Source organism: Nipponia nippon, unplaced genomic scaffold (genome assembly GCF_047370975.1).
Source record: "Nipponia nippon isolate SJK-2023a ecotype South Korea unplaced genomic scaffold, ASM4737097v1 scaffold_1, whole genome shotgun sequence".
Classification (NCBI taxonomy): Eukaryota; Metazoa; Chordata; class Aves; order Pelecaniformes; family Threskiornithidae; genus Nipponia; species Nipponia nippon.
The window spans coordinates 78,591,542-78,608,383 of NW_028262290.1; the positions used below are offsets into that span (position 1 = coordinate 78,591,542).

The following is a 16,842-nucleotide window of genomic DNA, read 5'->3' on the forward strand; positions in this document are numbered from 1 at the left end:
AGTAATTCTGCACAGTGTAAACAATATAATCCAGTGACTATGAAAGCATGTAATATGGAAAACTGCATTGTTCTCTTCCACGATTTGACATAAAAGGATAGATAATGAAGATGGCCGTTGCACAAATTTCCATTGCAGGTAAAACTGCTGACAATTGATCCACACAGCATTCTTTTTCTCTTTTTTTTTTTTTTTTTCTTTTTTTAAACTTAGTCTGTAATGTACACAAGGCTTAAGAAAGCCTACTATAGAAACTCCAAAAGGATGGATAGAAAAAATAACCCCAGGGGGTCAAATTTGCCAACAACTGAAAAAAAAGTTAGGGTATATGGATTTAATAGCAGGACAAAAGACCAATTTGCTTTCTTATGCTTGTCACTCTTATTTCAAAGAATCCCCAAATCTTGAAGTTTCACGCCAACAATTTCTGCAGAATCAATTGTTGTTGGATTTGATAATTCCTTGCCTACGTAAACTATCACTAAAGGCAGCTCACTAATTAACCATACCAATGTCTCCTTGAATTTCTTGAAGCCCTTAAAGGACATCAGACTCATGCTTATAGATTTTCGGATGGTCTGAAAGAAACAAAATCAGCTTCATTACGAAGCAGTGGCCACAGTGGACTTAGTCAACACACATAAAGGGTGCAGGCTTTGCTATTACTCAATCTTTATTGACAGAAATGCTTCATTTTTTTCTCACAAAATGATTCACAGTATATTAAAAAAAGCATTAGAGTACAATAAAACCATTGCAATTCTGAAGATATTGAGATTGACAAATGCTGAATGTGGTTCAATAATATCTGATGCTGTTACACCAACAGAAAGGAATGTATTGTTCTGCCTCATGGGAAACCCTGGCGCTTTTCCACTGTCGGGTTGCAGGGCTGAAGGGTGGATCATACGAGTTGTGCAGATATCTCTGAAGAGGTATTCAACATGGGGAAGTAATCTTAGCTCCACAACATTTCAACAACATCCAAAAATTTAGTTACAATATTTGATGGCAGGAACAAATATAATTTAAATGGAGCTATCAAAAACCCCACCCCCAAGCAGTTGTAATGAATTCCTCTTTGAATAGTCCATCTCTGTTGGACAAGGCAGAATGCTGAGCTACTGGGGAAGAGGGAAGTAACAGCAGGGTTTCAAATACTGCCTACTTTCATGTGGCAAAGGTAGTCTTACATTAGCGAGTCCTTTCTCAGAAGAGCCCGGGTGTGCTGATGCCAGCCCTGACATCCTTACACAACCTCAGAAACTGCAGAATTTGTAGCACAGGAAACTCCATCATTCCCCAAATTGCAGGACAGCCCTTCTGAGAGAAGACCATTGTTCCCCTTCCATGGCCAAAGCCCTGTGGAATTTCTGGAGCAGAATTCCTCTGGTCAGGCTTTCCACGGTAGGAGAGCATCAAGGCTATTTTGGCTTCTCATGAAAGATCATGCTGAACAGTGTATGAGCATGCCACCTAAGAAATACCTGTCTTCTAAGACTCGAACTAGCTAGTAAAACAGACCAATGAAATTAAAATTACTGTTGAAAACAGCATTGAATTTTCTTATCCTCAGTAGTCCCAAAGTCTTTACTGTTCTCTTTAAAAAAACAGCATTTAGCTTCAATGCATTGGTCCAGTGCAGGAACAGGGTTAAGCCCATCATCCGATGTCCCAAGCTGGGAATCATCACAGCCTGATGCAAGCAGCCTCTCACTAGTCATGCTCACTGCCTGAGGTGCTGGTGCAGGGGCCAGCCTGAGTCTGGAAGATGCTTAAATGTGCTAATAAAGGACTGTACTAAAAGCAGGAGAAACTAGCTCAAGCCCAAATTCATGTTCATGGTCTAAAAAACTTAGGGATCATAATTTGATGGCATTAATTTGTGACTGTTTCCACCTGGTTAATGGATATTTATGGAAGGTAGGTATCCAGGTGTTTACAGCACTAGAAAGGGGCACTGATCTACGTTTTAGGTGCCCAAGTACCTTACAAAATTCTAGGCAAAACTGACTTACAGAGCAAGACACTGCAAGCAGGTAAGAGAATCAGACACCAAAATTTGAAACCCTGTTCCAGTGGTCTCAACACTGGGCTACACAGCCATAAAGCATAGGCTGCTCTTACTGAGCAATATATGAACTCCAGTTATAATGTTTAAAGTAACAAAGGGCGTTTCTGAGATGAACGTCTCTTTTTTCATAAGAGTTAAGCAACTCTTGATATCAAGCTCAGAGTCTAGGGAGCTTTTATGTCCATCCAATGTCTTAATATTTAACAAATTTTAATTTTTAAGACCAAAGTGTACATTTTTTAATTTTACCTTGTTGATATAACAGGTTCAGTTAAAATTAGATTAGATTTTTGGTTTGACCCTCAAACTCACATGAGTATATGTTACGACTAATTTAAAATATGTAAGAGCAGCTCTTCTGCTCTTTTGGGTAAGGTGAGCTCTTCCTGACATGGTCAAATTACATTATGTCAAATTCATGGTCATGTCACATTACAATTATAAAATATGTATTTCATAAGTACATAATGTATTTATGTATTACAATAGTGTGCAAAATAAAAAATAATGTCTTTATAAGAATGTATGAGAAAGATGACTGAATAGACTTAAACACAACTGGCTCCCTGCTGTAAGGAAATATTAAGAATTCTTCCTTCTTCCATATGCCTTCAGCAATTCATGTAGGAAGCATTTGGAACTGACACTTGTTCACAGGAGGACAGGGGACTGGGCAAAACAGTAGTTTGAATTTATGATGTTTACTTGGCATATGCAGAAGAGAGCAGCTCAGAAGCTTTAGTTTTTACTATCACAAATAGCAACAAAATAAAATATATCATGGAATTTACTTACACATTAGTGGTAAAAATCCCATAGATCAAGTCCAATTCCGGCAGGAAGAAAGTGCTCTGTAATTCATTATAATAAAATGGAATTTCTCCAGGACGAGAGCAGTTCAGCCGAGCTTTCATGAAGGTAGTCCAGGTATCCTCCAGCACGAACTTGCCACCTATATCATTTTTGCACACCCGAGCAGCACGAGAGAAGACTGTTTTCCCACAGTCGTGTTCCACTGCATTCTCCCGGAAGAAGAAGTAGGTAAAGTTCCCAATGTCATAAGATGACACAAAATTTGGCTCTGAAAATAACAGAAAGAGATTATTTATCACCTTCTTCTAATTTCTCATAGTAAAATGGAAGTTGGATTTATCTTCCAGCATTAGATTTAGAAAAACACATCTTGTATTACCTTGCAGGGAACTGGCCCCGTGACATCTGAGCAGGCCAGCTCCTGTCCAGCCAGGATTATGAGCTACATGAACACAGTTAGACAGACTCTCTGCTCTGGGTGCCTATCACACATAACTGTGCTGGGCAGCCCTGGCCCAGCTCACTGTACTCTACCATCAAAAGCATCACTGAGTTTTTCTTCTCCACATACGGGCATGGTGTATTTTTACAACGTAATTGCTTTATCTGTTGCGTTAACTCTGTTTCTGCTTTGCCACCATGCCATAACTCCAGATTAGCAGAATAATGGATGGTAACCGAGCGTGACTAAGAATGTGCTCAGAGACTGTAATGAACAGAAAGAGAATTCTACACAAGAACATTTGATGGTAAGATAACCTAATTTCAGCCCTATGTCGGTTAAAGCTTTTGATGGTATTAGAGTATTTCTTTTTCTTTTTCCTTTTTTTTTAAAAAATCGATGAAAAACTGATGGTGATGCAGGAGAAATTAGAGAATATATAAAAAAAATAACCTAGAAAACAACAGATGGCAATATTTCTTAAAAGAAAAAAAAGGAAACAGTGGATACCAAAGACAATAAACATGTGGCCCATTTCCCATAAGCATTACTAAAACTAAGGAGAGTCCATGACCTTCAGAGAGACTGACAACTGGATGAGTTCTTAAATGAAAGACAAATTTGATGCACAGATTTGTGGAGAAGAGCCCCACTTGTGTAAGGAACCATTACAGAACACTGGTACCTCTGAGAAACAAGCAAAATTTTTGTTTTCATTTCCAAATTTTGTTCTAAAGTGGGAAAACAAAGAAACAAACAAAACTGTTTTAAAAGCATCTATTGTGAGGAAACACTCCAAAGAAATTCAATAGGTTAACACCGTTGACAGCCAAACCTGTCAAAACTTTTGAGCGCAACTAGAAAGGCAAGCAAGCTGGCATTTCCATGCAGCAGTCCAAACTCTGTCAGACAACTCTCCTCCAAAGATGGCCCAGCTTCCAGCTTACGTGGCCTCTTGTGCTGCTTCCCTCTCTATCTGCTATGCTGAGAGTCTCCAGGGCAGGTTTTTTGGCAGCAATGATCAGCAGCTGCCTAGGATATTTGAAGCTGAGCTCTCTTACTCCTTCCTGTAACTTTCACTCATTATCGTATTAAGCACTTCCTTGAGATTAGTCTATAATACACAACATTTTCCCCACACTCAGATCTGCACAGGTGTTTTGCTGGCATATAGCAACCAAATACTTTTGAGGAGAACTTGTTGGTATCCTGAGCTCTCGTAAGTTACATAGTACCAGTGCATTTGTGTCTTTAAAAAAAAAAGGGCAAAATAAAGTTGTTTGACAGGACTTGTGATGGCAATAAAGGCAAAACTGGATTGACAATATACAAAGAGCTAAACAATTAGTAACAGTTTCCCTATTAGAACCTCATATCTTCATTCCACATGTGTGTAAAACTTCTATTACAATAGGGATTTTGCTTCAAAGGCTTCAAAAACCTTTAAACTTCATTATTAGAGTTTACAGATTTGTAGAAATAATTCTCAGTTGCTCATGAGCTCTCATTCTTTAAATATAACATGCAATACTGTTACACATTTACACACTAAACACTGAAATTGAAGAAAGCTGAAAAAAAGACCTTACTTTTTAACTTTGTTCATCTTTTTTTCTCTAAAAAATGTGCATGTTTGCTGAATAGGTAACAGGGTAGAATGATATATAAGATTTATTATAAGTATTAATGCTAAGATAACAAAAATATGTGGCTAAAAATCACAAAATTGTATACTATCACATTCTAGAGAGGTTAGACAGTTTTGGCAGGCATCAAATATTAAACATATACTGAGAGATACATGCATGTAAAGTTTTTTTCTTATTATAAAGCCTAACTATGTTTCATTCATTCTCAATACACATCAATGTTTTCAGCTGTATGGAACAAACTTGTATTTATTTAACTAAAGTACACATTTTAGGAATATCAGGCTAACTAAAAAAAAAGGACCCACTGTCCCTCATTATCCAACTTCAATTTATATCCATAACACACTTTTAGCCATTTTTTCTCTTAATCTGTAATGTACTTTCTTCCCTCACTCTACACAATATCCTTTTAGATTGTTCCTATATTCATGGAAGAACTACTGTCTGTGGAGAAAAGAAAAAGGATTCATTAGTCTGAGTGTAACTTGGGCTACTTGTCCACCATACTAAGGTTAGGTCTTACATAAAGCAATATCCACTAAAGGTAGACATTAAGAAAAACAATCCACCTGAAATAGCACAAAAAAGTAAAATTTTCCAGCTATGCATTAGACTTTTTGTAGCCTATAACCCTGCTTGCTCTTTGATATCTCAAAAATATCTTGGCTGATGTAAAAAAACTCTACTTATTGTGCAAATACTCAACATCCATTTGATCCACCCACAGAAACATCCTGTGTAACCATTAAACATGGAGGCCCTGCCTTGCAAAGAGGCCTGATGCTGCTGCTTCTCACCGAAGGCCCACTGATGTAAAAAGGTCTCACATTGGCACAACAGGATCTCACTGCAGAGCCAAAAACACTACTGGAAGCGCTCAAAGTGTGGAGAATAATGAATTACAAATAAAATCTTCACAAAGTGTAGGAATAAAAATCATATGAAACACATTCAGAATGTTTTTAGGGTTCTTGAAAAAATTCACGTCAATCTTTCAAGAGACAATATTTTAAAGTTGCACTGATAATCATAATACATGTATAAATAAAAACTAGTACTCATATTTCATAGATTCAAAACTGGGAAACAATATATACATCTGCAAACACCTGTGCACATATCTTACTGATTATGAACTGATGAAAATGTGACCTGCTATTGAAACTTGTGAAAACTGTTTTGATTTGCATGAAATGTAATAATCTCAGAGCTACCTTGGGGAATTCTGTGGATATAGAGGGATTATTATGTCAGACTTTATTTATTTCATTTTCTCTTTGGGAAAAGTGAACTGAATCACTTTAAAGCTTCAAAGGAAAAAGGAGATTCCCATCTAGGAAAAATTAGTTCATATATTTCCAAATATTGTGCTGTGAACTGCTATTGGTTGACATGGAGGACTTCCCATTAAAGTTTTTAACACAGAAAATGAAGTGACTCTTTTTTCCTGCTGAATTTGCAAATAATTCTTGAAGGGTAAAGGCATCTCATTTGTGAATGATTAGATCACCACAAGCACAAGGATTCTGGTATGTGACAAGATACAGCTAGTATGGATCAGCATGAGAATGTCAACCTGTAATAATGTCACGAGTATTGTGTATGACCTTTACAGGTCATCAGGCTGACTAGACTTTCCCAAATTAAATGGAACCAATGGAACCAGGCAAGCAAGAAAATGAGTTTGTCAACATGACACAACAAAGATCTCCAATGTACAACACAGAGCAGTGCTACACAGATACACAAGCCCACGCACTGAAAGCACTAGGTGGCTAGTTAGCACTGCCTCTGGGCAAACACACTATGGTGTGCTATTTCTGAAGTTTGCTTACTCAGCACAAAGCCTGGGAATCTCTACGGCTTCCTTCATAAAGCAGCATGTCTGCCCTGCAAGGGCGTTTCCCCACAGACTCTTCTAGGTTATTGCAAAAAGATGACTGAACTGTATGAAGTCAAGATAGTGTTTCAATCTGAAATAATGTAATTGTTTTTCCAAAGGTTGGAGACAAATATACATTTTCCAGGGAGCATGGTCTCTGTTCTTAATGCGAAGGCGTTTACTAAGAAGAGGCAATGTTGCCCTTTAGATTATTCTCCCTTTCCACTCACCCAGGGAACTTGGAGACTGAAGAGACCAAGTCCATACTCACTGCCAGACCGGCCGCACGTTCATGCAGTCTGACAGAGCCAACTGCCCCCATAGGGACTGGCTGCAGCTCTGCTATGCAGCACACACTGACGCTGTGGCCCAGAGCATGGCATTCTTGTAGCATGAAAGCAAGGGTGCGCTGCATGCCCTGGGAGGCGGCATAAGGACAGACCGGCAGATTCAGGAGTGCAAAGCTTACTGGGAGTGGGATGGGGCACTCTGGAGGGCAGAAGGAGCCAAATCGTGCAGCTCCACCTGTACTGTCTCTTGCTAACAGTGTATAAAGCGGACTTCTCCCTGAGTCACACTCAGGTTTTCACTGGGAAAGCAGTAGCTGGAGTGGTCTAAAACAAGGCTGGGAAGCGAGCCAACAATTAAGCAATGCAGATGACCAAGGGTGTTGTGCGTAAGCTTATTTCCTGGACCTTTTTCATTTAGAGGTGTAGACAGAGTCTGAGTGGGTAAAAGGATGAGAGGAACTGTACAGAAACTTTCTCTGGGAAGAGCAATGGGAAAAGGTGCTTGAGAGAGCTCTGTGAGAATATCTGAGGCAGTCCTCGCCTCTTCTCACTTCCTGGGCTTTGAAGCAAGAAAGTTGGCTTGTGCTCTTTACCCTTTACACCTACATCCTCTGAAGTAGACTACTACAACTTCATTTACCTAGTCAGTGGATGCTACTGTTTCCAGAGTGAACCAAATGACAGAAAATGACCTGTCTTTCTTTCTGGAGGTAAGAGCAATTAACCTTAAGGATTATAAGGTCTGAAGCCTACTCTGAGCAAGAAAGAGCTGTGATTTCCACTGACTGTCCCTGTGAGAAGTGACCACTCACATCTCAAGTGCGATGAATTCAGAGACACAGTCAAAAGTGAAATTAGCCCCAGAAATGTGAAAAGAAAGCTAAAATTAGGAGTTTGCCAGATCTAGACACAGATCAAATTATATATATACACAAAACGACACACACATAGATATGGGCTTGAAGGGGAGAGGTATAATATCGGGCTTGCCCGTGACAAGCTGTGGGATGACACGCCAAAGTTAGGGGGACAGGGTGCTAGCAAGGGCCCTCAGCCTGTTGCTCTGAGATGTGCTGGGTACACTGGAACACACTTGAAGTCTTATGGACATGAGCCAGGGGCTCCTGAGGTAATAGGAGCCAACAGAGAAACACCAGTGAAATACCTCAAAAGAATCAAGGGCTGTTCCTCTAAGAAGGTGACACAGCCAGCAGCCCAGCTGAAGTGCCTCTACACCAATGCACGCAGCATGGGCAACAAACAGGAGGAGCTTGAAGCCACCGTGCTGCTAGAAAGCTACGACCTAGTTGCCATTACAGAAACTTATGGGTAAGAATTAGAGACCAAGGCAACAAAGGGAACCTTGTGGTTGGTGTCTACTACAGGCTGCCCGATCAAGGGGAGCCTATTGATGAAGCCTTCTTACTCCAGCTACAGGAGGCACCGTGCTCGCAGGCTCTCATCCTGCTGGGGGACTTCAACCACCCCGACATCTGCTGGAAAAGTAGCACGGCGAGTCGTAGGCAATTCAGGAGACTCCTGGAATGCATCGAGGATAACTTCTTAAGCCAGGTAATAGCCCTACCAGAGGGGATGCGATACTGGACCTGATGGTCACCAACGCAAGCAAGCTAATTGGCGACATCGAGATTGGAGGCAGCCTGGGATGCAGGGATCATGCACTGGCAGAGTTCACAGTCCTGAGGGATATGGGACAGGTGAAGAGTAAAGTTAGTACCCTGAATTTTAGGAAAGCAAACTTCCAGCTCTTCAAGGAGTTATTCAATAGGACCCCACTGGGAAACTTCCCTCAGGGACAAGGGAGCAGAACAGAGCTGACAGATTTTTAAGGACGCTTTCCACAGAGCATGAGAGCTCTTGATCCCAGGTGTAAGAAATCAGAAAAGGAAGGCAAGAGACCGGCATGGCTGGGTCAAGACGTGCTGGTCAAACTAAAGGGCAAGAAGAAAATGCACAGGCAGTGGAAGCAGGGAAAGGTATCCTGGGAAGAGTATAGGGACGCTGCCTGGTTGTGTAGGGATGGGGCCAGGAAGGCTAAGGCACGGCTGGAGCTGAACTTGGCAAGGGACGCAAGAAGTAACAAGAAGGGCTTCTACAGGTATGTCAAGCAGAAAAGGAAGGTCAAAGAAAGCATACCCCCCAATGAACACAACTGGCAAACTGGCAACAACAGACAAGAAGGCGGCTGAGGTATTCAACAACTTTTTTGCCTCAGTCTTCACTGGCAACGTCTCTTCCCATAGCTCTCGAGTGGATGAACCGCAAGACAGGGACTGGGGAGCAAAGTCCCTCCCACTGTAAGAGAAGATCAGGCTCATGACCACCTGAGGAACCTGAACATACATAAGTCTATAGGACCTGATGAGATGCATCCCAGAGTCTTGAGGGAACTGGTTAATGTAGTTGCCAAGCCACTCTCCATGATATTTGAAAAGTCATGGCAGTCAGGTGAAGTCCCTGGGGACTGGAAAAAGGGAAACATTGCACCCATTTTTAAAAAGGGTAGAAAGGAGGACCCTGGGAACTACCAACCTGTCAGCCTCACCTCTGTGCCTGGGAAGATCATGGAACAGATCCTCCTAGAAGCTATGCTAAGGCACATGGAGGACAGGGAGATGATTCAAGACAGATACCATGGCTTCACCAAGGGCAAGTCCTGCCTGACCAATCTAGTGGCCTTCTATGATGGGGTGGCTACATCAGTGGACAAGGGAAGATCTACACATATCATCTATCTGGACTTGTGTAAGGCCTTTGACACAGTCCCCCACAACATCCTTCTCTCTAAATTGGAGAGATATGGATTTGATGGATGGACTATTTGGTGGATGAGGAATTGGCTAGATGGTTGCATCCAGAGAGTAGTGGTAAATGGCTCGATGTCCAGATGGAGATCAGTCACGAGTGGTGTCCCTCAGGGATCTGTATTAGGACCAGGACTGTTTAATATCTTCATCAATGCCATAGACAGTGGGATCAAGTGCACCCTCAGCAAGTTTGCAGCCAACACCAAGCTGAGTGGTGCGGTTGACACGCCTGAGGGATGGGATGCCATCCAGAGGGACCTGGCCAAGCTTGAGAAGTGGGCCCGTGTGAACCGCATGAGGTTCAACAAGGCCAAAGGCAAGGTCCTGCAGCTGGGTCGGGGAAACCCCCAGTATCAATACAGGCTGGGGGATGAAGGGATTGAGAGCAGCCTCAAGGAGAAGGACTTGGGGGTACTGGTGGATGAAAAGCTGGACATGAGCCAGCAATGTGCACTCATAGCCCAGAAAGCCAACCGTATCCTGGGCTGCATCAAAAGAAGCGTCGCCAGCAGGTCGAGGGAGGTGATTCTGCCCCTCTACTCTGCTCTGGTGAGACCCCACCTGGAGTACTGCGTCCAACTCTGGGGTCCTCAGCACAGGAAGGACATGGACCTGTTGGAGCTGGTCCAGAGGAGGGCCACAAAAACAATCAGAAGGATGGAACACCTCCCCTGTGAAGAAAGGCTGGGAGAGTTGGGGTTGTTCAGCCTGGAGAAGAGAAGGCTGTGGGGAGACCTTATTGCAGCCTTTCAGTACTTAAAGGGGGCTTATAAGAAAGACAGAGACAGACTTTTTAGTAGGTCCTGTTGCGACAGAACATGGTTTTAAACTAAAAGAGTGTAGATTTAGACTACATATAAGGAAGAAATTTTTTACTATGAGGGTGGTGAGGCACTGGAACAGGTTGCCCAGAGAGATGGTAGATGCCCGATCCCTGCAAACATTCAAGGTCAGGTTGGACGGGGCTCTGAGCAACCTGATCTTCTTGAAGATGTCCCTGCTCATTTCAGGGGGGTTGGACTAGATGATCTTTAAAGGCCCCTTCCAACCCAAACTATTCTATGATTCCATGATATATGCACATATAATATATTCAAAATCTTAGAAGTCTAGATACTGGTCTAATGCTGAATGACATCTGTCTGGAGCCTGTTCATTGACCTCACAAGATCAATGAATCACACCCTCATACTGTTGGCCTCTAAAGACTCATTTCTTCCAAATATATGTATTCAGCCAAATACTTAATAGCATCAAATTCTAGGAAGATGCCTTTGAGGTTTTTCTAATAAGGTTCAACCTCCAGCGAGAAATGCTCTCCAAAAGGGAAGCTTAAAATAATGGAAAGGATTTAAGCTCCAAATGTGCCAGTCTATTTTATTTTCTTTCACCTTACTGACATAATTAATAATAATAATAATAATAATAATAATAATAATAATAATAATAAGGCCATTTCCTATTTGCATTTTGCCATCCGTGTATATTCATTAATTATATTCATTTAGTGTAGCCCTCTGTAGCTGTTGGGAAACAGTATAGATCTTGCATTAGGCTGACCAGGGCATCACTGCTCATGAATGTTTAAGGACAAATCTTAATCATAAAGTAAAATTTTCCTACAGTGTTCAACACCTTAAAAGTAATATATAACTTGTAGTCATCATAGTTATATCCATCCTCAGGAGCTGAACTTTAAAATGTAAAGTCTTGGTATAAAATTGGTGGAAATCATTGTTTATTAATAGCTATTTTTCCGCTGTGTTTCATAATTATCTAGGAGACATGCTTAAAATGCTAGTCTGTCATAGCATACCTGGCTACCAGTCTATTTTGACTATTATTTCTTCTGCAATGCCTCAGCTCTCCATGATTTCTTTTAAATTCTTTTCCTTTTGCTAAATCGCAGATTTTATGGGTATGGAAGAGCAAGGACTGCAAAATACTCTAAAACTGAGTATGCCAGACATTTTTTCCAATCTTCTCTTACATTGCTGATAGATTTTGTAATAAAATTCAGTATAACCATAAAAGTGGATGCACTCATTAGATACTATATTTTACTGATGTCCTCTAATAAATTCTGAAATGCAATTATTTCTTTTCTGAAAAACAGTTTTCAAATATGATATTACAAAATTCCTTGGTTTATTGCCTGTTGTTTATTTCAAATACATGTCCTTCGTTTTTAAGGTAAAGTATTCTTACGTGGTATAACATTTTGCAATTTATTATATCATTTCGCTGATGCAAATTTGCCAGTGACAAGCTTAGTGACAGAAACCATTCTTTACTCTGATCTTGACAGGCTGGAGAGGTGGGCCTGTGTGAACCTCATGAAGTTCAACAAGGCCAAAGGCAAGGTCCTGCACATTGGGCAATCTCAAGCACAAATACAGGCTGGGCAGAGAATGGATTGAAAGCAGCCCTGAGGAGAAGGACTTGGGGGTGTTGGTTGATGAGAAGCTCAACATGAGCCAGCAATGTGTGCTTGCTGCCCAGGAAGCCAACTGTATCCTGGGCTGCATCAAAAGAAGCGTGGCCAGCAGGTTGAGGGAGGTGAGTCTGCCCCTCTACTCCGCTCTCGTGAGGCCTCACCTGGAGTACTGTGTTCAGCTCTGGGGTCCCCAACAGAAGAAGGACATGGACCTGTTGGAGCGGGTCCAGAGGAGGGCCACGAAGATGATCAGAGGGCTGGAGCACCTCTCCTATGAAGACAGGTTGAGGGAGTTGGGGTTGTTCAGCCTGGAGAAGAGAAGGCTTCGGGGAGACCTTATAGCAGCCTTCCAGTACCTGAAGGGGGCCTACAAGAAAGCTAGAAAGGGACTTTTTATAAGGGCATGTAGTGATAGGACAAGGGGTAATGGCTTTAAACTGAGAGAGGGTAGATTTAGATTAGATATAAGGAAGAAATTCTTCACCATGAGGGTAGCGAGGCACTGAACAGGTTGCCCAGAGAAGTTGTGGATGCCCCATCCCTGGAAGTGTTCAAGGCCAAGTTGGATGGGGCTTTGAGCAACCCAGTTTAGTGGAAGGTGTCCCTGCCTGTGGCAGGGGGGTTAGAACCAGATGATCTTTAAGGTCCCTTCCAACCCATTCTATGATTCTATGATGATCCTAAGATCTAATACCTACTGAAGTCCTTGAGAGTCCCATCTGGAGTTTGCATCACCTATATTCGCTGGATAGACACCTTGCATAGCCGTGTATTGGGGAGGCAGGGGGGGCGAGGATCAAAAACATAGAGGACTACCTTAATTCACTCAGAAACTCTAGAGGTTTGGGCTATAGGGATCTATCAAAAGATGCAGAAGTTTGGATGGTTACTTGAAATTCTGAATCTAGAATTCCACATACACATGAACAAAAAAACCCTAGCTTGCTTTTAGCAGATTTTGACAACCAGCAGGTATGGTATGGAAAGAAAACCCAGTTGTGATAGCTTACCCACCTCTCTACAAACATTTGGACTGCCATTTATTTTTTCTCTGTGATCTAGTGTTGCAGGGAGGCAGATGATCAAAGGGCTTTCCCTGCAGACGTGGTCTTATTTTTTTTTTTTTTAATACCAGAAAGGAAACCAGAGTTCCAGAGTTCACTTTTGTAATCATTCCCTTTCCTTAAGGATTTCCTTAAATCTTTCCCTTTCACCTTAAGGCTTGGTGTGTCTGCTACTGAAATTCTCTGTTCTCCTCCTTTCTTTGGTGAATGCTGCTTTTTATGTGTTCATGTTCCCTGAAATTCGTCCCTTTTTCGACCTTCCTCTGGTTGAGACGTATTTCAGTTTTAAGCTCTTTCATTCTCTCTGTCTCACTGTGTATTACAGTTTTCTGCAGCATTAATGAGGCTGATGCTTCTGTCATGCCTCTCCACAGCTGAGCACAGATGATCTGCTTGCAGGGGTGCCTTTCTTTCTTCCTTGTTCAGCCTCTCTGATTGGCACCTGACATGAGCAGGCTAGATGAGATATAAAAGAACAGGCTCTGTCCTCAGTAGCCTCCTAGTCTTTTCATAAATGGAAGGTGGACCTTGCTGTTTTACCTAGGGTAGATAAGAAGGAAAAAATAAAACACCTTCATGGGAAGTGCTGCCTGTCTCTACTATTTTAAATGGGTGAGGGAATGCTATGAAGGTGGTTTCTAATAACTGAGTCTGGCATTGGAGAAAGGAGGTCAGGGGAGGCACCTCCATCTCGCATCAACTTACTGCTCTCCTACTCTGTCATTGCCATCTGGGAGAAGATGTATAGCTTTGAAAGGAAAAAACAGCACAACGGCTCCAATTTTTCCTCTGGTAGCAGCTCCATTGAAGACGCCTAAGGATGGGTCTAAAAATCAGCAGGCATTTCCCTCCCACTTTAGGATACTGGCAAAAAGGATGATACACACAAAAGAACAGAACCAACCTTCTGGGTGGCACAACCAAAGGAAAGTAATTATTTATCTTCTAGCAAAATAAGCAACAACTGGTAGCATATGCTTTGCATATTTTCAGTCAGGTCTCTTATCTGAAAGCTAAAGACCAAATTGCATATCTCAAGAACACACCAGTTTTGTGTTACATAAAATATTACATAATAAGAAAAGCTTGCACTAGGTAATTACAAGGCATTTCATTAACAAACAGAAGAATGAAAGGATAACCCTGGATTATTATAGCCATTTCCATTAATCCTTAAAAGCAAAAGTGAAAGGATTCATTTTTGTACTTAGGTCATAATTTCTCTCCACATATCCTACTAGTAGCAACAGTTATAATAAAAGTCCACTAACAAACAATAATAGGAATGGATTCAGAGCTGTATTAAACCCCACTAAACAAACCACCTTTGTAAGAATTTTACTTTTACTGCTACGTGTGAAGACTAGAAGTACCTGCTCTAGATTATTAAGCTTTTTATTAAGTAAAATGTTTTTAAGAAAGTGATCTCAGAAGAACTATTTTAAGAGTATCTAATAACCAAATGATTAGGGCAGGAAAAGGAAAAAGTGATAATATTATGTCTACCAGCAGAGCAGAACAATCCAAACATTCCTATACTCTTCTCATCTGGAAAGGTTTCTAATCTGTAGGAGATTTTATTTGATTTATTTTTTTTCTGTTTTGGGGCTACATCTGATATAAAATTACATTTTAATCATCTATGGTCTGCCCACTGATGAAGTGGCTTGATATTTAGAACAAAGTTTTTATTTATTTAACATGTTTCAATAGCATCTATCATTGTATGTCTAAATGTCCCAGTGTTTCTCCACAAACAGAAAGGGATTGATTGGGATTTCAATTTTTTCTTTAATCTGTTTTGCCCTTTTATTGGCTTAGTGAAGCAAATAGACATTATAGACTAAGGTAAACTTTCACACTGAGGCATCAGATCAAACATTTACTGATTTGAGGAGGTGAATTGAAAGGAGAAATACCTTTACTAAGTGGAAATGTTGGACTACAGAAAAAGCTCCTAAGTGTAAGCAGTGGAGGCTTTTCCTCGCCAATCTGGATCCGCTGCAGCTTGTGGACTACAAATATATCTATTCCATTTACCTCTGTCCTCTAGGGCAAACAATGATGAATTCTGCCCCTGCTGCACTTTGTAGATCAACTCTAAAGCAAAGTCTCATTAGAAGCACACTATCACAGTCAACTCTCGATATGATTTAAACTCTGTGTTACACTGAGAGCTTAAACAGACTCAAATAAACAGCATGCCAGCTGTAAATCAAGGTGTACTTTTTTTCTTAATGAAAGATTTAATTTATTTGCTATCATTTAATAATGTCCAAAGCAGACCACTAAGGTGGACTATTCTTTTTATGAAATACCACAAAGGTAATTTCAAAACGTTCTAGCAACATGCTGCCCTTTACTGACCTGAGCAGTTGGCTAAAGCTCAAGGTCTTGCTGATTGCTTTGGTCAGGAGAAGAAATCAATGGAAGAGCTGTCTGCTTTAGACATAATCCTCAATGTGTGCTGTATTACCTCAAATCGTTTCTCTCAAGCACAGAAGTACTTGAACAGAGACTCAGACAGAAAGAGAAAGGAGAGTACGTAGCAGAACAACACACCTTAAAGAGTCAGTTACTGGTAAGCAGCCTTTCTACCTTCATTTGTTTGTGCAAATACATATTCGTCTGAGTAACTTCAAGCATTACTTTTTTCTCTACATGGAAAAAGAGAAGGCCAAAACATGACATCATGAGAGGGAGAGGTGGGTTTTCTGTTTCACTTTTTCAGGTTTACTATCCTGCAGCCAGCTGGGCTGTTGGATGGGGAGAGCGCTGGTTTGCAGCAGTTGTTAACTCATCTGGGTGATCATGTTCCTCTTGATTGAGAATAGTGAGAGTTACAGAGTACTGACAGGGTTGGCAAGAAAGATGAGGATAACATAGGGGTCTGTCTCTTCACTGCTACTTGATAAATTCTTTGTGAATGACCCAACCTGTAGAACTGTTGAACTACGGTGAATGGTCAGGTCATAGCACTAAGGTAGTCTAGTCCTTCAACAGCATCTCCTCAGGAAACAAGCAGAACTGCTGCATAGTGCTGACTGTGGTCAAAACCCTTCTCACTGCATTTGGGTCAGTTGCATTTAATGTTGTCTTTAGGAGCACCAGGAAAACAGAAATAGGCTCCATAAGCAGAGCATTAATTTCTTTTTGTAGAAGAGGAGGGAAGTTCTAAGGTAAAAAAATTATAACTGGTGATTGTATTCAGAGATAATCAAGAGCTGAATAGATTACTACTCCTAATGTTAAAAGAGAGTAATATCAATAACTGCCTCCAGATGCTTCTTTCCTCCATCACTGAAGAAGACGTGACTGTTTACACTCTAAAATTTTCCAAAATAGAAAAAATTTTTAGGA

At 41.0% G+C, this 16,842-nt stretch overlaps 1 protein-coding gene across 6 annotated transcripts in view; it reads right to left on the bottom strand.

Annotated features, from left to right (window-relative positions):
- SEMA5A (semaphorin 5A) overlaps positions 1 to 16,842 on the bottom strand; it is a 354,504-nt gene that overhangs the window by 135,074 nt on the left and 202,588 nt on the right. For all 6 annotated transcript variants that reach the window (XM_087760523.1, XM_087760512.1, XM_087760495.1 and 3 more), the window contains one exon: positions 2,870 to 3,155. In XM_087760523.1, the coding sequence (XP_087616649.1) occupies positions 2,870 to 3,155 (286 nt within the window). The remainder of the gene's footprint in view (positions 1 to 2,869; positions 3,156 to 16,842) is intronic.